The 23,580-nt window shown below is 42.5% G+C and overlaps 1 protein-coding gene across 1 annotated transcript in view; it reads right to left on the bottom strand.

Annotated features, from left to right (window-relative positions):
• GGT7 (gamma-glutamyltransferase 7) overlaps window positions 1-23,580 on the bottom strand; it is a 319,943-nt gene that overhangs the window by 206,208 nt on the left and 90,155 nt on the right. Inside the window, exon 2 of the mRNA XM_078652164.1 lies at window positions 7,093-7,319. Within this exon, the coding sequence (XP_078508290.1) occupies window positions 7,093-7,319 (227 nt within the window). The remainder of the gene's footprint in view (window positions 1-7,092; window positions 7,320-23,580) is intronic.

Raw genomic sequence — 23,580 nt, 5'->3', positions numbered from 1 at the left:
TATATCTAATTTTAAGAATGTTTAGTATTCTAGTGTAGATATTACAGAATTGATTCTATTATTTCCGTATTAGGAGAGTACTGATGTCAATGAGAATCTAAAATGGCAGATGGGATATCAGCCACATTTTGGCAGATGTCTGTTCTGCCAACTCTAAAAAAGGCCCATAGTTCTCACCAAAGATAGTAAAATGTAAAACCTAGAGAAGGTGCTGGGACAGAAAAGTACTCTGCATGGCAGTAAAGACGTGTACACCTGCCCTGAGTGACAAACAGTACTGTTGTCTGGATCCCTAATACTGATTTATTTGAGTGTCATAGGCGAACATGGATCATGCAGTTGTGCCATGACATAGGTCTGTCTCATGAATTGCTGTCTTGTTGGACCCTTAAGGGCACCCGAAGTGCTACCCTCATAGTGCTGGAAGGCTACGACCTTCACCAGAATTAAAGCAGCATAATTGCAGTGGTGGCAGCATACCTTGTAGTGATCACTAATAGTGAAAAGGACCCTCTTACCATGTGTCACTGGGGTGAGGCCTTCAGGCTCACTCACCTTTTGAAAAGTTCTACTGCTGTGTGCTTCACTCAATCTTGGCCTACATCAGGTAGATGTGGAGTAATGAATAGCGCTGGGGTTGTGATTCTCCGTTGGTTGTATATGTGCCTGAGAAGGGTACAGTAGAAGGATGGTGCAGTACTGTGCAAAACAAGTGTGGTTAGCACATGTGCAAGGTGTATGTATGCCTGAGATGAATAGATTACATGAGAGATGTAATGCTGTGCAGTACGTGCGCAGGGACCCCATGTGTGTATGTGTTCTTGAGTGAAATACAGTACATGAAAGGTAAAGAGTTGTGCAGCGTGCCTAGTGAGTGTGTGCTCTGGCAGTACATGTGTTTTCAAATAAGCACACCCTGGTTGAATATAAGAAAGCTTCATTAGAGAACTGTGTGAGGAGACGGAGTGTGGGCAGTGGATGCATGTGTACATGTCAGGGTATAAAACATAAAGGGATTAGTGTTGGATAGAAAGTGTGCTATGAATGTACACTGAGTGAGTGTGCCTGCAATGGAAAATGGTTCATGGTATGGAGGACCCAAGGTTCCATTTTTGGAAGCCAAGGCCTGCCTGGTGAAAACTAAAGGAGGAGAGGAATTCCCTCAGACAGATTTGTGTATTGATGCATTTCTATGAGCTGGGTAAGAACACACTGGAGGTAAGAAAGAGACTCCCTTTACATATCAAAAGACTGTTTTTTGATTCATTGAGAGATCACAAGCAAGGGGCCTAGACACACCTGCTTGCCAAGCCCAGTGTGCCCTGTAACGAAGGGGAGAGTGTTGGAAGGAGCAAGGTCCTACCATGAAGACTTCCTGTGCGCGGTGAGAGAATTCTGCTGAGTACCATCACCCATGGGCAGGATTGCTTTCGGTGAGCCCCATATGCCAGGAGAGGGCCTATGTAGAGTGAGCCGTGTGTTGAGCACTGTGCGAGTCTTGCTATATGCATAGCGCCACACTGAGGTGACCTCATATGCCAGAGGGGACAACCGGTAAAGTATCCTTTCCAGGAGTACCAAGAGGTGAGACTGTCCTGGCGGGAGCGCTGCGGCTGAAAGAGCCTGCACCCTTATCACCATGTACCCGGCAACCCCATGTGCTAAGAGGGGCTGCCGGTACCAACATTGCCAAATAACTCAGGCCACAGCCCAAAGGAAAGACTTCAGGCTACAATTTGTGGGTTGGACATGTGCTGCGAGGAAACTGCCCCAGTCTCCCCATGGAGGACTGTTGGTGACGCAGTCACATCCACGCTGGCTCCAGTCTAGAGCTGGAGAAAGGATTCCCTACCTCCATTGCACAAAGTCAACTTGCTGCTTCTTCACAAGCAGGGAGCTGCTCTGACATCTGAGAGACCTCTGGTCCACTGCTCCAGAGAGAGAGCCTGAGCCGTGAGGTGCTGCGGCAAGGACGACAAGCAGCCCGACCTCTCCAAATTGAGAAGGACTTGCGTGTGCATGTTTGTGCATGTTTGAAGGTGCCTGTTGCATTGCTGAACTCTTCTGTGCTGCAAGAGTGGATACATTGAGAACAGGGCCTGTTGGACAACGGGGGAAATCCCTGTAAACTGTGCTGCAGCACTATAGACCCTTTTGACTAAGTTCCTACAAGGTCAGAAGTGAGAACTCTTGAGAACAGCCTATTAGTTTGCATTCCCTGATGCAGCCACCATTGAATGGGAAATAACATTGAGCATGTTACATGAAAAAGGGTGGGACAGGGATTCGCTTGACAACTACTAGAGCCACGAATATAAGGGGATTGTGTTGTGGAATTTGAATGTTGCATTTTAAGTAGAATTAGAAATAAAATACTTTTTAATTCATTTCCTCCGTTCACCCTCACCATCTCCGAAGCTACCTCAGTTGTGCTCCCATGGTTAGGCTGCAGTCAATCCACCCTATCTAGGCAACTGTATCTGTTTTGTGTACGAATAACCAAGGGTGCAAGAGGTTCTCCAAACCTGCCCTTATTTTTCCCACCCCCTGACGAGGGCCCAGCTAGATTCCAGTTTTGTTCAGTATCTGACCTGCGGCACAAGGGGCCAGGGGGATAGAAGTACGACAATGGGAGAGATTGTATGACTGACCCAGAATTGGACCGTGTCCACTCACAGATGTGGGACACAGTCCGTGTGTCCCTAAAGTTTACCAGAACATAATCTCCCATAATATTCTTTACCCTGTGACCCACCCATGACACCCTACGAACAAGCAAAATTTCACTACTTCTATGTGACGGGAGTGGTCTGTTTTTATTGAGCCAGTCTGTGACTTTGTTTTTTAGAGACAAATGGGATTCCTCGCTAACATTAGTCTGTTCTGGTACCCCGGTTAAAACCACTACAAACGGGCTGGATTCAGGGGGTAGATCAATTCTAATGGGACTAGCTTTACCACTTCGCTGTTGATATATAGATGGTTTGTTGTCCTTCCTTGATGTGGTTTGGTTTTGTGGGTGCTGTTCCTGATCATAAATATCAGCATCCCCTATCTGCACTGGTTTGGCCACTGTCGGACACCCCACCCCATGCACACTTTGGTCTACTACAGCAGACTTAGCTACGAACCTGGTGTTTGGATCAGGTGGGGTTGGCGATATATGCTTGTCACTGATATTAGATGGTCTAGTTTGTACCCCAGGATTCCGATCAGGTGCATTACTAAGGGATAATAGATTAGCTTCAATAGCAGATAATCTCTGTGTAAGGGGTAGCAGACATTCAGCAATTATAGACCCCACTCTGTCCCAAAATGCATTGTTCATAGAGGGGACCGGGCCATTTTGTATATCGGGAGCCGTCAGTACTGCTAATGGTGGTTCAGGCTCCGGCTCTTGACGGTGACCCACCATACCATACCATACCATACCCCCCCCCCCCTTTGACCATTCTTTTCCTTGGCCGTACCACTAGCCATCACAGGGAACAGTTTATTCAGCTTCCAGCTTTGGTGTAGAACTTACCAAACAGTAGTGCACGCCAATATCCCAGTCCGGACGTTAGGGAGCTGGCCCAGCCCGTCGAACGGGCTCAAACGGGCCCACCCTTGGCCCGGGCTTCGCCCGGCGCTCGTCCCGCGCGTGTCCCGCGAAGCGGGGGGTGTGACCGATAATATAGGCAGTGGGAGGAGCAGGGGAGAAGCACAGGTGATGGTGGTTGCTCTCCCTCACCCTCGGCGTCCAGGCAGCAGTAAGGGTCCCAGTGAAGCTCAGAAAGAACCGCTACAAGTGGCTCCCGCGAAACGGGGGCCGCGAGCGGTAATGAAGGCTGCAGGAGAGGAGCAGGGGAGGAGCGCAGGTGATGGTGGTTGCTCCCTCTCACCCTCGGCGTCCAGGCAGCAGTAAGGGTCCCAGTGAAGCTCAGAAAGAACCGCTACGAGCGGCACCCCAATTTTTTCTTATAAAAGCAGGTATTTGGATGGAAATTGATTTATTGTTTGCACTTTGAGTTATGAGTCGTGTCCACAGGCCTGCATCTACATCCCCCTCTCCCGGGACCTTGACTGCTTGACCACAGTCACCATTGAGAGTCAAGTGCAGAAAGGGGTATTTAGCCAGTTGAGAAGGGTCCATAGTAGGTAGAGTCCCGGGACATCAGAAGTAAAAGTCCTCAAATACCACTTTTGGGCCCAGCAACCCCTGTGTGCCCTGTGGCCCTCGGAAATGGGTTCTGACAGAGGGTCTTCCTTTATATGGATATGTATAGTGAATCTGCAAGAGAAGTAGGTATGTAGGGCTGCCAAGCCGAAAAAGAGGGAAGCATGACCCCAAGCTTCACTGTTTTAAGAACAAATATAACTGAACAAAAATACTTTGTGCTTTTATGATAACAGATACAAAAATATTGGAAGAAAGATAATAAAACATTTGAGGTCACAGGTACATAGCTTTTTCTCAGTCGCAAACGGGCTGATTTGCAGAATCGGTCCATTTGCGACTGGGAAAAATTCTTTTTCTATGTACCAAACCCTTTTTTTCAATTCCATAACCTATCACCGAATTGCAAAATAGGTTAGCGATTCGGTATTTGTAAAGGGTATATTAGGGGCATCCCTTCCTAATAGAACTAGCAGGGGTATGTATGAATGCTTTGTGACCGAAATGCATTTGCAAAACATTCACTTTTTACCATCAAATTCAATTTGGTGGCAACACAGTCACAAACAGGAAAGGTCCCCACGCAACCCCTTTCCCTTTGTGAAGGTTTTTTAAAAAGGTTTTAAGAGCAGGCACTTGTCCCACTGTCTTCTCTTAAAAAATGAAAAGAAAAATTTTCATCTTTCTTTTTGAAAGCATATCGTTTTCTTTTCAGGAAAATGGGCTGCGTTTACAAAAAAAAAAGTTGCTATATTTAATAGCAGACCCAATCTTGGTGGTCTGTCAACACCAGCAGGCCACCAACCCTGTGTTTTTTACTATTCCCAATGGGTCGCAAAATGCAACCTACCTCATAAATAATAATGAGGTAGGTAAATAGCGCCCCACTGTGAATGTTGTACATAGCGGTTTGTGATTTTCTAATAGTGAATAGCAAAACTTTGCTAATAGGAAATTATAAACGAAAATGTTAGTACATGTGCCCCTTGATTTCTAATGAATTTCTACATTTTCACTGTTAGAGAATGCAACATGGCATACGCCAAAATAAGTACTCCAAGTTATTGACATAGGCATCATTTTCAAACGCAATTTAAGCAGCGGGTCAGGTTTTCTTAAATTCTGGTACACATTGTGGACGTTATTCACTATTCTGATGAAGTTCTTCACATGTATTTCTGACGAAGTAAGACTTTAACTTCTAAGATGGAAATCATTATCTCTGAGGGTCTGATGTCCATCTTATGTAAGTGGTTTATCTGATGAAATTATGATATGCTGCAATATCATGCTGTCAGGACCTGCTTTTATTAATGAAAAAGCAGACAGAAAGGTAGCTAAGGGCTGTGTACAGGTCTGTGTAATATAGAGCCGAACTGACTCCATCCACTCGTTCCTGTTTTAGAGGCACCAACCGGTTGTGAAATCTCTAGCAATCTGTGCCAGCAAGGCTAGCGATTTAACCATCTATTCCCCTTTCAAAAGTATTGAATGTGAAAGTGCCTAATGCACAACTGACAGAGTTCTGAGAGGGTCAACAGAGCATCACACACTGTATAAATGGAAAAAAACTTAACTAATCAAATAGTAGATACGAAGAACCCATTCCTGCCTCTAGGAGGGAATTGAATATTTACAGAAGGCTCGATTTATCATGCTTGTGAGCACCTAAGTGGAACTTGTGTGTGCAAAAATATATCTGTGCGTGAAAATTCCATGACCCTGATGGACAGAAACAGGATTAGCACACATTTCTGCTCACAGATGGGTCCCAGAAATCTTATGTCTCAATCTGAGGAAAGAAACCCTATTAGAGCAAGAGGGTAAATTTCAGCTCAAGCACATTAAAACACCTGCCTTGCCTAGGAGAGACCAAAGTTTGTGAACTCGTATTGAAGGAGTTTTAAGGGCCAAGGAGCCACACTTCCCATTGGTCGTGAGTACTGCTATCTCACTGGGTAATCACTATTATCTAGAGGGTTCCAAAAATAACATAAACAAATAAGCGAGCCTCAAAAACTCGCCAGGTCTGCCCAAGGCAGAGAGAACATCCATCCATCCATCCATCTACCCACCCACCCACCCACCCACCCACACATCCACACACCCTTACCCCACGCTGCTTTCGGGTAAAGGGCGTGGTTGAATATCATGCACTGCACCTAGTGCCCCTTGAAACAGTGGCAGCCATACTCGATTTGACAGGTCAGGCACTTGACACAAAGAAAGGCCATGCAAAGCAAGGGCATTCAAAGGCAGGGTCACCGAGCAAAGTACATGACCTCAGACTATGTGATTTGCCTAAAAGTTTCTGCAGACAGGAGTAATTGGTTGTTCCCTTGCAATAAGCGACTAATTAAAGAACACTCAAGTGACGTCCTCCACCTTGAACACATATGGTTGTGAGCACCTTATTCATTTGTATTTCATTACTTTACTCAAAGAGCCCTGGGAGTGTCTTTCAATTTATCCAGATGGATTCTATAATATTAAAGTCAGGCCTCACATTTATGATCACTGGATATTGAGATTTAATACCTGAAATATTAAGGACAGAGACAGTTGCATTATTACAGCACACCGTGTCAGTAAGAGTGACAGCAAATATAGTGTTAATTGGTTACAAGTGTAGTAATCAACTTCTTAATTCAGTTGCAAACAAAAAAAGCACTTAAAAGTATCAACTTCACCCTGCCTCCAGAAAGAGCTCGTGACCTTGTACAGGAGATGAGACAAGGAGATAAAATTGTAGATTCGCCTTTAAAAAAATCAGTGTATTTCCTAACACGAAAATGGCTGAAATTATGAAACTTTAGGATGCTTTTTATTTTTGGCTCTAGTTCAATATGAGTATTATGATTTCACAACACAGTCACATAGACAAACTGCCCTGAAGAGAGACTTCATTCAGCCCAAATGCATTTGCTCCCTACCTGTGGGTCTCCAAAGTAAATCTGCATAACCAGTGCAATTGTGACCCCTGTTGCAAAGGTCAAACAGGCTGTGATGATAACAGTCAGGCCATCCTGGCGGCAGCTGCAGTCCCCAGAGAATGGATCTTTGGTGGTCTCTCTCAGCGGTGACACGTCTTGGCTGCCCATTTCAGAGGACGAGGAGGGAAGCCGCTGCAGACGAGCCGACTTCAAGAAGGAGTCTGGATCTTTGGTGGAAGAGAAGGAAAGAATATATTTAAAAAAAACTTCACATAGACCTGAATGTAGACATTGCATAATGTACTTTTATGTTATCCCCAATTCATTTTACAAAACATCAATTAAGCCAGTCAGCAGAGCATAAGAGAGGTTTATATCAGTGAAAAGATGTCCTACTTTTAATGCGGTTAGTTTTAAATGTTCTTCTTGCTTTTAGCTATCGCCTTGAAAGCTTTTTGCGTCAGACAGTGCCTACATAAGGTAGAGGTCTGCAACAGGATCCTCTTGTTTGTTTGAAGTTCTGGAAGAAGCCCATTTTTTAACAAAAGATTTACTGGGTATTAGCACTTAATCCCCCATTTCTGGGTTCTCATTTTACAGTGAGTTTTGGAAAACTTGAGCAACGCCTATGACAGAAATGTGCCACCATTGGGCAATATGCAGTCTGGTTAATCTTCACAGCTTGTTCCTAAACCACCAATCCGGGCGAACTTTCTGCTCCATTAATTATCAACAAGTGAGCTTTTGTCTGCAGGCATCCTCGGTCAGATGTGAAGGGACGTGGCCTTCTATAGCATAGTCTGGGTACAAGCATAGAGCAACAACATCAGGAGACCCCAGCACTGCCTTCTACAGGAATGACACGTCACGCTACCAGGTATACTTAAGATTCCCTAATTTAAGACACTATGTATTGAGGAAGTATTTCACAGAATATTGCATGAGCGTGATGATATGGCAATAAAAAATAAAATGAGAACATTTCCAACCAGCCATGAAAGCATGTCCAACACACCCTCTCTTTAGATTTCTAATCGTGTTCTGCTATGCTGCCCTGTATTGCAATTTCTACTTCAATAGCCATCTTGCTTTTAATAATCTGTTCTATTGAGGAAACTTATTTATTTAGAATTTGTTAATGACATTGATATATCTCCTGATAAAATTTATTTAATCAGATCCTAATTGCAATACCAACATCTGATGTTTTTCAGTGAGTTTGACGAAATGAAATCTGATAGGGGTCTACATTTTCTGTTCAATAGTAGGCTACTGACTGTCCACTGAAGCAGAGATAAATATTTACCAGTTGAGTACCAGTGTTTTACCTCTTCATTTTCTAACATTCTAATAACATGCTCCTCTCTAAATGGCGGATGATTGATTGTTTCAGGATTCGTTGGGAGGAGATCATCTATGTATTCATTGTACATCAACCAGAAGGCTCAACACAGAAACAGGCACTGGCAGAAGCACACCTAACAGAAGTGACCAAATGACTATTTAGTTCACTATTCATTTAAAACACAAACGATTCCAATCTTAATAAACCAATCAAGAAGTTTTTCAAAGATTAAATGGGGACAGAAATGTTTATTTAAGACAATTAGCAAGGCAACAAAATCCTGTAGCAGTACCATTCACCTGGTGAGCAGATATTCAGGAAAATTAAATCGAGGAGCTAGCATACTACTTAGGACTGTATTTCGGGGGCCTGGGTTTCTGGTTGAATAGTAAATGGAAAGAAACATGAAACTGCAACTAAAAAGGTACTGTTTACTGTCTGTCAAAGGATAGAACATTTGGGAGTGGGCATTCAATTTGTGACACGGGCTTAATAAACTCCCTTAATACACAACCACAGGCCTGTCACCCAGAACACTCTTAATTTAGTTTAAATGTAGCACTGGTAAGGTGATATGAAAAATTCTTATTTACCACCGGCCAAGTAATCTTTGGCTATTCACAACCATCCGAGTGTCAAAGATTAATATGGTACTCACACAGCAAACAATCAAACTATCGCTCTACCATCACCCATCAGCCAGTGTTTGTGGGAAAAAGTGTGGAAAAGAGAGTGAGCCCCTCACGGAAGAACCGCCAATCGGGTTTACCTGACTAGTAATTGTCAGTAATCCCAATTATCATCATTGGTGACTCACTCTCATAACAGTGGGAAAAGGAAACAAACACCAGAAAAAGACCAACAACATATAACAGTGCTTTTTCTCAACATCAGCCCCACAATCTGCTGACTGTTATTATCATCGCGGGTTGACGTTTTTACCCTTACTATGTTTGTGTGCACAAATAACACAAAAACGCAAAAAACCCCAGTGAGAAAAAAACTTGAATCTCACACAGTTAAAATGGAAGGATTCACTGGCCACTCTGAATTTATTCTGGGCTGTGAATACTCCCAGATTAAAAATGACTCACACCATATGCAGTCTCAGGTGGGTCATGGGTGCCAACATGTTTCGTTGCTATTATTTTCCGCAACTTCTTCAGGGCAAACGGGGGTTACCCACTGTATTTGCCAATTTCTTTCAACACACACCTGGGGTTAGCGACTTTCACGCATACCTGCTACCCCTTTATCTGCCAGTATACTTGTGTCCGGCAGGATCACGTATTGGTTCTGGGAACCCGCTATCGGCGGGTCTTCCGTATTCGGTCACCGGCACTGCTTATCCTCAAGCAGTGCCGGTGACCGAATACGGAAGACCCGACGATAGCGGGTTCCCTGAACCAATACGTGATCCTGCCGGACACAAGTATACTGGCAGATAAAGGAGTAGCAGGTATGCGTGAAAGTCGCTAACCCCAGGTGTGTGTTGAAAGAAATTGGCAAATACAGTGGGTAACCCCCGTTTGCCCTGAAGAAGTTGCGGAAAATAATAGCAACGAAACATGTTGGCACCCATGACCCACCTGAGACTGCATATGGTGTGAGTCATTTTTAATCTGGGAGTATTCACAGCCCAGAATAAATTCAGAGTGGCCAGTGAATCCTTCCATTTTAACTGTGTGAGATTCAAGTTTTTTTCTCACTGGGGTTTTTTGTGTTTTTGTGTTATTTGTGCACACAAACATAGTAAGGGTAAAAACGTCAACCCGCGATGATAATAACAGTCAGCAGATTGTGGGGCTGATGTTGAGAAAAAGCACTGTTATATGTTGTTGGTCGTTTTCTGGTGTTTGTTTCCTTTTCCCACTGTTATGAGAGTGAGTCACCAATGATGATAATTGGGATTACTGACAATTACTAGTCAGGTAAACCCGATTGGCGGTTCTTCCGTGAGGGGCTCACTCTCTTTTCCACACTTTTTCCCACAAACACTGGCTGATGGGTGATGGTAGAGCGATAGTTTGATTGTTTGCTGTGTGAGTACCATATTAATCTTTGACACTCGGATGGTTGTGAATAGCCAAAGATTACTTGGCCGGTGGTAAATAAGAATTTTTCATATCACCTTACCAGTGCTACATTTAAACTAAATTAAGAGTGTTCTGGGTGACAGGCCTGTGGTTGTGTATTATGATTTGAGTGGGGGGCGGCCTGTACCCTTCTCTCCCCCTGAGACTCCAATTAATTAGACATTAATAAACTCCCTTACCTGTTGTCCACAACCTCTAAGGTCCATATACTAGGTGATGTGCATCGCAACCTAGAATCCATCTTCGCTCAGTGGGCATGCATTGTTTTGGACAACATGCTGGTTGGTAACAAACCAGTAGCTCTTTTAGATGGCAGTGCCAAGTGCTGGGTAAACAAGCAGTTCCTCATTGGATGGACACGCAGAGGGAAACTGTGAAGGATGTGAACAAAGATGTAAAACTGTGACACGAATGTCTTGAACACTGAGCTATTAGGAGAAACTGTGCCAGTTCTCAAGGTACTTAACATTCAAAAAGGACTCCGTGACAGTGGAGGTGCCACTGTAGTGTTTAACACAAGCTGGTCTCTGATTTGGATTAGGTGTCAGAGGAGAGTATAACTGGTACCTCATCAGTCACTTGGATTCAAAAGATGGGTAGTGCAGCAAGTTATCCAGTGTCATGCCTGATACCAGAGTGGGTGAAATTTGGAAGACAAATATATAGGAATTTAAGAACGATTTGGTATTTTTCTTAGCACCTTTTATTGCTTCGTGTATTTATTTAAAGCGTTTTACACAGTGCTGCAATTTTGCCTTGTGGCAACATCAAGCCACTAGGAATGCATACAGTCTAGTAGGGAGCTGTGACAAGTCCAAAGCAGAAGAATAGATCTGGATTACAAACGAGAAAATTGAAGGATCTTAATGTTGATTGGGGCTAAGTCCGTATGATGGCATTAGCATTTAAAAGGGGACTTTCTTCAGTCTTTCCTAAACTGCGGCTAGTTCACTCGACTTTCTAAAGCTAGTTCGAATTCCTTCCAGATGTGGTGGCAAACGACTTAAATAGATTTTCTTTTATGCTTAAATTGTCTTGGTTTGCTTCGGTATAGGAGTGCATGACCAGATTCCACAGATAAAATTGGCCTTTTCAATGTAGTGCCTTGTCCGTGAGATACAGTGGTAGAGAAAGACTATGACTGCACTTAAAGGTGAGCTCACACTTTGAGGGTCGGAAACATTCAATTCGCCTGATTTTGCATTCATTTTCATTTTTGGACTCGTGATTCTTGGGAGGCCAGAATAAGCAGATTTGTAGTAGCTAAGTCTTGAAAGGACCACGGGTCTTAATAGTTCAATTATATGGTTGGACTGTAGAAGTGGGCAACATGTTTCAGCATGGATAACCGAAGGGTTGTGTTTTGACCACTGAATGTCTCTGGATGACAAAGGCCCTTCCAGTGGCAAAGATGATTGAAAGACGTTTTTATTTTATTTGTCATGTTTGGGGTTTGTCCCAATATAAAATGCCATGTAGGTAGGTATTTATTAATTTCTGTCATGCTGAAAATGAGCACATCTGTTTTAACCCAACTGAGGCAAAAGAAACATTCGGCATCTACAAAATTCTATGTTTTAGGTATTTAGTGAAGTTACTTTGGGCAGCCAGGCCTCCCTCCACTAGAAAAAGGATCTGAGAAGTGCCTGAGCTGAATCGGCAGCATTGATTAGAGAGTCTACCTGCGTAACTGTCCTCCCTTGCACTAATACTTTATTATAATTGAGCTGGAATGTAACAGAGATCCAATCTAAACTAAGCAACAGTCAGTGGGGACATTTAATTGATGAGCATAAAATGTGCATGTTCAAGGAAACGAGCCAAGTCAAATGTTTTCGGATGTGGGTTCAAGAGCATCTATATCCCAGCAGGTGCATCAGCAGCCAAAAAAGCATCTGGAGGTCTATTAGTGTGGCTTAAAGTTCATTTGATGTGTTCCATTGTCCAGCTTGACACCTGATCGGTGACATTTTGGATTTAATACTCACCTCGGCTACTAGCTGGCCTATGCTTGTGAGTAACATCTATAATAGAAGTGTTAGCTTCCAGAAAGACTCCTCCGCCTTGCACTTATTAAACAAAATACTACCTTGTACCACTAACAACCACTATGCAATCCTTGCAGGTGATCTACATTTTAACATTTGAGCCTTCTGGCATTATCCAGGCGCTAGCTGCTACTGACAACACTTTTTGGGCCATCCCTGAACTAGTTGCTCCACCTGAAAAGCAAGTCAAGTTCGGCTCAGCAAATGGATGACATAACTCTCACCTACAGCATTCATGCCTGCAATGGCGCACCTTATCAGAAAATAATGCTGCTCCGACATTTTGAAGGCGGACTTATACTAGTAACAGAGACTACATCCTCCTTGATGTCCGGATTTGGAGATCAATGAAGGATCTGAAGGTCACTTCTAGAGTGGAGAGTGGCCATGATCCACTAATCCTCACCATCCAGTATTTGTTATCCTTCTCTTAGCTTATCCAAGAGTTCCTTTGTAACAATGCTCTGGCGCGAAGTAATAACCAAAGAAATGTGAAATGGAACACCATCTACTCCTTGTCTAATTCTGTATCAAAAATATGTGGGCTAGTGGCTGTTACCTTGGGTCAATGGTTGAAAACTTAGAACTCCGCAATTAATAATTGAGGCACATAATGCGTTATTCACAAAACAGAAAGATTGGTTTCAATAAGAATTCAAAAGGGCATTCATATCTCACAAATCATAGGAAAGGTTCACCCCAGCTTGCAGAAGTGCTAAGAAAATTCTTCTTTCTACTCTAATGCTAGGATACAGGGTTAAGATGGAGCCCTAGGGAAGCCCTAAGACATGCCAAATCTGATTGGGAAAGCAGGAAGTGAGATGATCTTCTCGATGTGGCCAAGAAAAAAACACCAGAGCCGTCTTGCATGGCATATTAAAACGGCCCCTCGCAAGGCTCTGTCATGCCTCCGCATACATTTTCATTTGCGGACACAGAAGCAGCAGTCATGTCCCAAAGACAGGGAAAGGCACTCGGGCTGGATAAGATTCCTGTTAACATGTTTCACTCCGATCTTACAATTTAGGTCCCCTGTGTCAACCCGGTCTCCAACGCGATAGCCCCTGAAGCTGTGAACCCTGCGACTTGGAAGGGCATTGACATTGTTCTCGTCTTCCAAAAAGGTTGTCTAAAACTTCCCATCAAAAATTGTACCATTAGTCTTTTGTATAAATTACAAAAAATATTTTGCAACAAAGTGTTTGTGAAGCTAACAGCGTGGATCATGGACAATGATAACATACTTGCAATAGGGTTTCAGACCAAAGACAGGCACCATGGATCAATTCTTTCGTTTATTGCTAATTAAGTGGAAGACCGTCAACAATAGTGGTGGGAACCTTTTTGTTACTTATATTGACCTTCTAGTCACATTTAATTTGGTGCTCAGAAACAAGCTCTAGGAATTACTGGCTAGTATAGGTGTTCCTATCAACCTCTTTACTATTGCACTACCTGGAGGATAACAAAGCCCGGACACGGTGGGGTCCCTGTGGCGAACTCACCGAGAAAATCAACATTAAGGAAAGAGTCCACCAGGGTTGTGTGCTTGCGCCAACTCTTTTCCTTATGTTTATTAACAGGTGTATATGCTTTCTTTTGGACTGTGCTTATTCTCCAGTTCTGGCAGGGTAAAAGGTGTTCGCACGATTATTTGTGCACAACACCTTTTTATTTTCCAAAACTGCAGATGGGCTGCAAACTCTTATAAGCAGATGATTCTCACTGTTTTGCAAGCTACATAGGTTGGAATTCAATGCGTCAAAAACTAAAGTTATGTACGGCCAATACACAAACGGAAAAATTATAAGGAGACCATGCGCATAGGAACTAACAATTGGAGGGAGTAAAATAATTTGAATAGTTGGGGAATAGATTATCTGACAGAGATTCATAGTAGTCCCAAATCTCAAAGATCTCCTCGTTAATTAAATAAAAGCCCCCTTTCATCCTATTTTGCCTGAAATTGAGAATTATGCTCAGATCAGGAGTGCCACATTGTATGGTGCAGACTTGTGGGGTAATTTTAACATGTCAACTATGGGGTAGACGAAAGTAACTTTTTTTAGGTCACTCTTAAACTTGGGTGGGAAGGTGCCATATCCTGGTACCAGCAAGGATATTAGGTGGAGGGAGAGAGAGAGGGAACACTTTAAAGTTATGCTGCGGTTCAGTCTACTGGGGCCCATCAGTATCGCAAGCAAATAAGAGAGTTTGATGGATGTGTAATGTGATATGAAAGAGCACAGGTTTGGCGTGGAGTGTTTGAGTGCTTCCTGGTCCAGACATGCATGCTTACATGGATTGATGTTGGTTTCCTTTGTGTAGTAGGTGTGCTGTTGCAGGAATGGTGTTTCAAAGGTTTGGTTGGTGTGGTGACTTAGGTTACAGCATGTCCTCTGAGGAGGAGCAATGTGTCTGTGAAAAGGTAAATGACTAGAGAAGAAATTTGCTATAAACTAACAGGGGAATGTTATGTGAGGCTTTTTTGTATATCTATGCCTGGTGTAGAAGCGGTGTATGAGGTGATTAAATTGACGCTGCTTTGTAAGAGAACATGAGTAATGTATTTTTGTTGTCTTCTGTCTAGGAAAAGATGAGTACAGAAAAGTATTTTATTGCCATTTAATATTTTTGTATATGGTTTTCCATTTGCATGTAATGCTTCCAGAGGGTGTTTGTTAGATATTGTACTCATTTGTTATTCGCTAAAAACAGTGTTCTATCTGTGTGGAATGTTTCTGGTGGGTGGTCTCTTTGTGAGGAATTGTTTTCAGTTTGTGAGTCAATTATTCTAAGAATAGGTCATTCTTGCCAGTCTGATGTTTTGGTAAAGCAGAGAATGATACAGTCTCTTGGCTTTTTTGTATGATGCAGTAGAATTTGACAAAGGATCTGTATTACGTTGCTGTGCCTCTGAGCATGTCACTTAATAAAGTGGTTCTTTTCTAAATTAGAGTGTGTAAAGTATCATTCATGTTAAGACCTCCACAGAACCAGCTTCAACAGAAGACCTATGGCCCACTGTACTAAGAGGAAGGCCACAAATTACGTACTGAATTTTTGCAACCTGTCTTGCAATGCAACTAATCTACTAATAGGTTACATCACAATCTCTTCAGTCGTAATAGGTTGCACAACTACCTGTCTAGTGAATATTAATGAGATAAGTCGCTATTTGCGAATCCCTCTAATTGGCTACAAACGCTGGGATGACAGCCTAGAAAGAACCGTACAACCCCATCTTTAATATTTACATTCCCAAATGGGAAATTCCTCTCGCTTTTTTTTTTTTTTTAACCAACCAATGTTTCCTAAAGAAACCAGTGCTGCTTTAAAAAACATTTAGGTTCCTATTTGGAAAGATATCGGGGAGTCAGCCTGCAGTGGTCCAATGGACCATGCAGGCTCCCATTAAGCCCACTCGACACAATTCCCAAAGGTAAAGCTGTCCAACAGGGACAGCTTCCTCTTTTCAAAAATGTTACCACTTCTTCAAGAATCCGTAGCATTTTAATGGTTTGCGACCTCAACTGGGGTCACAAATCATTGATACATCTCATATCAAATCAAAATTAGGAGGAGACGCCGTTTTCATACCCCTTCCAACCTGCGATTCAGAATGAGTCCCAAGACACCTGCTGCATTTAGATAAGCCTTTTTAGAATCCCAAAAAGTGTTTAGGAATTGTTTACTAATTACTAATTGCTGTTGCAAACCCTGTGTTTCTATGAATCGGGGGGGGGGGGGGTGACAGCAAAATGTTGAAAACTTCCAAGGTTTCTCCAAAGCCCTGCTTCTATTTAACAAGACTTGTGTCCACCCTATAATGGCTATGTGGTAGAATTCCATGATATCTGCACTTCCTATGCTGAAAACATACTAAATATAGGTTTGCCCAACACATTGTTCTATACAAATCTTAGGATATTGTTTCCCCAGTTATTATGTTTATGATGAGGACCAAACATCTAGCTTTAATGCAGTGTGTGTGCTAAAACTACCAGTTTCGCAGACTTCGCACCACAAGTGCCCTTTAGGCAGCATCACAGCATGTACACCTTCAGACCTGCTGTACATAAACATAACTGTGGTCACGGACAACTTTCATGACAGGGAAAGATTAACTTGTGTTAATGCTCTGGTCTCAGTCCCTTGCTGTAGTTGGTATGGTCATAGTCAGATGTTAATACTGTACAGAGTTTCTTCCAAAGTCTGCCCCCTATCTGTGCTAGATTGCGGCTGAACAATTTTCCACCTTTGAGTAAAGGAGCTATTACAAATTGTAAAGCTGAAGCTCGCTCACAGGGTCATGGAGTATATCTGAGGAGAACCATTTTAAGGCAAACGGCGCCTTTCCTCCAGACAACTCAAAAGGCAGTCATCAAGACCTTAAACTTGATGGGCTTCCTCAATGGCATCTATTTCAACCACAGTAGGCGATGGGGGGTGGGGAGGATAGTAGGTGAAATACCTTGGCTTCAGAATGAAGAAGGAGCACACTGATTTCTCCTTAACCTGCTTGAGCCTCCTGATGGAGTAAGCCATGAGACCAGTGTAAAATGTGTTAGACCCAAGAATGAAAGATTCTGTACTGTGTGCAGGGGCGGCTGCCACAAATAAGGGGATGGTGAGATGGAAGGGGGAGCGGGAGGAGGGGAGAGATGGGGGTGTCGAGTGGGGGGGTTGAAATAATATATTTTTTTTTAAACGTACCTTTAGCCGCCGTCTGCTTCCAGCGTTGCGTTGCGTTCAACGCCTCTCCTCTTCTTGGATCCCAGCAGCCCCTGGGACAAACTCCCATCCAATCCCAGTGCTGCAGAGCAGCGCGGTGATTGGCCTGAGCGGGCTGAAAAGACACCCTACCCAGACCAGGGAGTCTGTGGGGATTTCTCTAGCCCGGCTGCTCAAAGCAGCAGGGCTGGAGAAAAACTAAGTGCGCATGTGTGTTTTGGTCGGCCTGAGATGACTGGCCAAACACACATGCGCACTTAGGTAGTGGAGTGCACGTAGCACTCCTCCTCCCATGCCTAGGCCCCGCCCCTCCCTACAGCGTTTATAGCCAAAGAAGGATTTGATCCCTTCCGACATCTGCCTCAGGACTCTTAACTATAGACCAAGGGTCGATGTGTACCCCATATTTCTCCCACCGCAGGCTGAGTATCACCTGCATACATCAAGAGATACACCTGTAAATCCAGACAATGCTGTGAAATTATCTCAACCAAAGTGTATGTATATCTATGTGAAAAAGCGAGTGTGTGAAATTCTCCATCACGTTCTGCCTCTCTCCATCCTGGATAGAAAGTATCTACTGACATGCTATTGTATACATTAATTCCCTCCTTCGAGACACCTGATGGTACACGGCCTCAAAGGCGGTCAACAAAGTCAGTATTGGTCATCAACCATCTCTTACTCTAGGTCTCTTTCACTGACTATGTTCCCATAAAAAATCAGCCCAATTTCAAGTACAGGGTCATTTATTGTCACTTAACGCCCGCATGGCTCAGTGGCACTGAAAGAAAAGATCCTCAAACAACAGTTTCCTGTTTAGGAGAGCTGTAGTAGATGCTATTATTTCCGGCTTTTCAAAATAGGAATCTTAGATATATTCTATCACTAAAACGTAGTGCTTTTCGTAGACAAAAACAATAAAATAGGGACCGGCATACAAAAATCAGATCAGGAGCCTCCTGTGCGGAGAGAGTTCCTTTGTAATGTTTTTGTCTGCTGATGTCCAAGGAGAGAAAGAGCTCAGCAACCTCATCAGAAACTGTGTGTGGCGTCAACCGAAAGAGTGTGGCGTCAACCGAATGCCCATTCACTGGCATATGGCGCCCTCTGCTGGCTACACTAACGATATGCATTTTACAGTATCGTTGAATCTCCAAGAACTCTTATTTTATTATTGTATGTAAAGAGTCTTGCATGGTGGCCTAATGGCCACTTCAGAGCACTATGGTGGAAGGGAAAACATGGTGATCTAAAGTCCTGAGACAGTCTTACTTTGCTCCAAGCCAATATAAAAAGTGTTATAGTTTGCAAAATCTCAAACTGGGGGATGTGCTTTCAAAGGTACCAAACAATAGTATAAACAAGGTCATTGATTAACCAGTTCGATGACTGCATTAATTACGTTGTTTATAAAATTGTTTGGTACCTAAAAATTAACATTATTTTCCTAAAGTAAAAACCGTGCAACTGTTAGCCTGGCGGGCTTTTGAGATAGCTTTAGCTATTATGCATTACTATTGTAGTTCCCTAAAACATACATAATGTTTATATTCTACATCAGTGATACTGACTGAAAGTAAGGCCTAGGCACAGCTTGCGGGCCTCTTGATCTTTACAAGTGGCCCCCTGGTGAAGAGCAGCACTGGACTGCTGTTTACTGGACTGAGCACTAACATTTAGAAACACGTTTAATAAATGGGCAAGCATATATTTACACACTATCTGAAGTAAAATAAGAACATAGGCTGTCCTGCGCAATTCAATCCTAGAAACACCTTCATTTTTGAAGACATCATGTAACAAATGTCTAAAAATATGATAAAGTCTCTTCACAATTCAAAAAATTGTATTTCATTAACATGCGGAGGCACTTTACCTTAGAACACCGATTATATCATTGCATTGAGAAGTATTTTTTTTAAGTGATAGTTTTCAAACATGAACATAGAAATATTCATGCCGCCCCCACTCTGAAAACAATGCTGATAGTGAACCAAGAGGCAAGACAGTTGTCGTGTGCAACGTCTGGGTGGTCTGGGCTGTTATTATACATGGACAACAATTATATTCTATTAAATCAAAAGAAAGAGAAGGTTTTGTACGGCGCATATCCTGAACTCATCTATTTCAAAGTTCCTCTATATGTGATTATGATCAAAAAAAGAGGCAAAGTGAAAAAAAAACAATTGTCTAATATCATAAAATGTTGTCAAGTGAGGAAGCTAGGATTGATCCCAGGTTTTCTGGTTTTACATTGTGCCATTAATCCCCAAGATGGGCATCTCTCATTTGACATCAAAAGTTGAGGTTTTGCCTTTAATTCTTGGCCCCTGAGTTTCGAGCCTGAGGGTTTTGGGTTTGAATGTCCAAGAGAACCTCAAGCTGAACCACAGTCAGGCACTTGGATCGAGCGTTCAGTGGCTCACCCATCTCTATGACATCATTGAAATTAGGGTGACACAGGCATAGGAAGGATATGATTTATCATCAAACAATTTGGCGGAGCAGGAGTACCAACACCAAACAACAGAACTCCCCCTTTTCAGATTCATATGTTTTTCACTACACCATATTTCACTTAGTGAACTATGAGACTGGGTGTTCTCTCCTCGATGGGTAAAATCAATTGATTGTTGAGTTCTAGTCCTGTTTTCTTATCACATACATACTACTAATGTTTAGTTTAATACAAGTGTATCCTATTTCTGTAAAAAGAAAAAAAAGAGGAAATAGGTTGAAATTGATTACTCGAGCATGCACAACTTATCAGAAGGGGCAGCAGAGATCAATTAAAAAAACATGCATTCAGGTTCCATAGTTTCCTTCTTGCTCGTTACACAATACATAGGCTGTGAGTGGCTTTGATTGTGAGACTAAGAGACTACCCTCATCAAAGAAATGCCACTATGCCCTGGAACCTGCCCAGACTTTAAATACAGAGTTAACCAGCATATCTTTGCAAAATAGTAAAGCCAAGATTAAACATCAAGTCTTCTAGTGCAATGGCACTAGCTGTGAAGGTTGGGTGTCTGCCCTCCACAGTGAATTACTCACCTCATTTGGTGGTCTTTGAAAAAGATTTATTTAATTGCACTTGCTACCTTAACTGAGGCTGTTTCTAAGCACTCTTAATGATTACACTAGAGGCATAAGGATATTTTGCAGCCTAAGATTCTATATCATTCAAATTCAATAGTCTAGTTACTTCATTTATACACTTGACTCACCTAAGGTAAGTAGAAAGGGTTTAACCCCAGGGAGCAGTAGGAGATAATCACTCAGATACATCATTAAAACAATATTGTAATATCTTTGAATCTTTTAGAGACTAGGGGCTTCATTTAGAGAGCAATATAGATGAGACGCCCAAAATAACTCCATAACCCACTGTCTATACCCTGTGGATGCTTCGCTTTTCACATGCCCACCTTATACCCTCCCAGACCCACTCTGCTTGCATCAATGCTGCCCTCGATCACACCACAAGCTATACATTTTGGCCCATGGGAACATGTTTGTGGGTCATTACCTTATACATGGTCAGTGTGTTTCATCTATTGACCTATTAAACTGTCACTCACACTTTGCTTCCATCTACCACAATGTGGAGCGGCCTACTTTACCATTAGCTCCCTTCACTTTCAGTGAATGCACAAGCTTGTGCACATTGATCATAACAGCCTGAAAATTGTTCCATTCTCTTCAGTTGCAAAGCTGGTTTAAATGTTTTTTTTATTTAATTTTTTTTTATATTAATTTTAACTACTGGATGTATAGTTTGACTGAACTCCTTTTTAAAGCTTATGTCATAAAGAATTTAGGGGATATTATTATTTTATAGTGGTCTGGGATCTGAGTGCTTGGTTAGGTGGTTACGTATTTTTTTCTCCCTCACAAAAAAAAAAAGTGAGGCACAACTGAAAGGTTTGTGGTTTAAATAATATCACCGGTAAAGCAGCCGCATTGGTGAATGTTTTCTGAAATTGTTATTGCAAGCATATGGTGACTTGGTTTACAATACAGCATATTTTCATTTTTCCCTTTTGATTTTTTGGCATAAGCTTGCAATGAAAAATGACAAATAAATAACCATCACACCAGCTTCCCGCACTTAGTCTATTGGCTTTTCCAATGCTTCTTTTTATGTCTCCAAGACAAGAGTATTACAGTAATCGCAACTTGAAGCAACAATGATTTGGGCAACCTCCACTTTCTCCCAAAAATGGTGTAACTTTGGGAACGGTTTTCTAAAAAAAAACACAGTTCTTGGTCACCCGATTTATGTTCTTAAATACTTCACTAGCGTTAAGTCAGCCAGCAAGCATTTTGAGTTTCTGTGGACCTAGGACCACTGAAACTTCTATCAGGGATGCCTACAAATGTCATAAAAATTGCCAATAGATTACCGGGAACCATCTAAAACTAGCTCTGTTTTTTGGCAGAGTCAGTTAGTTGATATTCGTTCCTGTAAGAAGCCTATATTACCATTTTGATTCTGTGAATGCTGATACATGTTCTTAGAGACCAAATAAATAGTTACTTACCTTTTACAATCATTTTTCTGGTGCACACATAATGTTACTGCGGATTCCTCACCTTTGGTTGACCTTTTTCAGCCTTCTGATTGGTCCAGAAAACGTATTTTCCTACCAATGATACTCCAGCGCACCAGGTGGTAATACACATCTCCGTCCACAACTCTGCTTCCAGTAGTGACAGAACTGCAGTAAGTTAGGACCTGATGTCAGTTCCTAAAATCCTTTCTTCTCCTCGTGAAGGTGTGCGTAGACCGTGAGGGCTTTGACCGACAAATATATCACAAATGTTTGCATGCCTAGTGATCTTATTAAGGACAGCATTTGCTCACTGTGGAAAGGAAGGGTGGTGAGGAGTCTGTGGGAAGATTATATATATATATCCCAGAAATAAAGTTACCAAAGGTAGTTTTTAGGTCGAGCCAGGGCAGAGTATGGACTTGAAGACCCGCCCACTCTCCGCCCATATTTGTCATTGGCTTGTGTCATTGTCCTCCCTAAATGCTGGCTTATGATTCGTTAATAGGCTTGTTAGTCCCTCCTTAGTAACGCCTTGTCTTCATTTGTAACCTCCCATGAGGACTGACTCTTTTACTTCAGTTGTTACATGGTACGTCTTATTTAGTCTGTAAGAATTATTTTCTTTAATGCGTTTCACGTAATGCAGGCATGACATGTTGCTGCAACATTCAGGGTGCCATTCTAACATTCACTTTCCAAGCAGCCGGGACAATGCCTGCTTCTTTGAAATGCAATAGGTCTTGCATTTACAAGAGTTTGAGCTATTGGCTTTGTAAATGACAATGCCTTTTATTTATGTGTTAATTATCAAAACAGATAAATAAAAGGCGTTGTTTAACACAAATGGGACCGCTCACAGTATAGTGACCAAGGTGTTTCACGTATTAAATAGTGAGTGAGGGCATCTCACAAAAAGTGATGGACTGGTCTTACACAGCACCAGGTGTCATGCTTTATCATCGACCAGTCCCCGCCCTCTAGAAACTTGGTTTGGTAGAGGGCAGGAATACACCTGACGACAGGGATGCACTTCTAAACTAAGTGGGGGCCCGTGAAGGAGTGAGTGAATTTAAAAACCATTATAGTTACCAAATAAGTTTTAATGTGACTGGCAGATATATGGTGTTAAAACAAGTGAACGGTTTGATGGGGATTTTATTGTCCTCCCACCGCAGTGAGTATGGTCAACATGTTTCTGCCGTTTGGCCCAGTTGGGTCTGTGGTATTCATCAGGACCTATACAAAATAGGGGGGCTCCATTCTTACCAAATTGCGGTGAGAGGGTACCACTTCGTGGGGTGACCTATGTCACTCTCCACTTCAAAAGGGCTAGCGTTCTTTAAAGCCCTAGGGCAGGAAACGACATGCCCCATAGAAGGAATAGGGAGGAAGACCCCTGTAGTCAAACTTACCTCAAGGTGTGTCTCCCTTGTCTGCACCTAGGTGTGTGCGCTCCTTTCCTCCCCGTCACTTCACTATTTATTGCTGGTCACTTCACTTCACTATTTATTGCTGGGCCTGAGGAAGCGCCAAGGATTGTTATGACCGTCTAGGTGCGAAACATGTCGACTGACCTTTTTAGTTACCAGGGCTACATCATTGCCCATAGGCGTAATGCACAACCTTTTGGATTTTTAGTATGGCAAGGGGACAGCCACAATAAAAGATATCTTCGCTCATGTATCATTTAGCTATTTTCATCGTTC

Source organism: Lissotriton helveticus, chromosome 7 (assembly GCF_964261635.1).
Source record: "Lissotriton helveticus chromosome 7, aLisHel1.1, whole genome shotgun sequence".
NCBI lineage: Eukaryota > Metazoa > Chordata > Amphibia > Caudata > Salamandridae > Lissotriton > Lissotriton helveticus.
The sequence above is the reverse complement of the archived record's forward strand: the minus strand, read 5'-3'. Positions and strand labels throughout refer to the sequence as shown.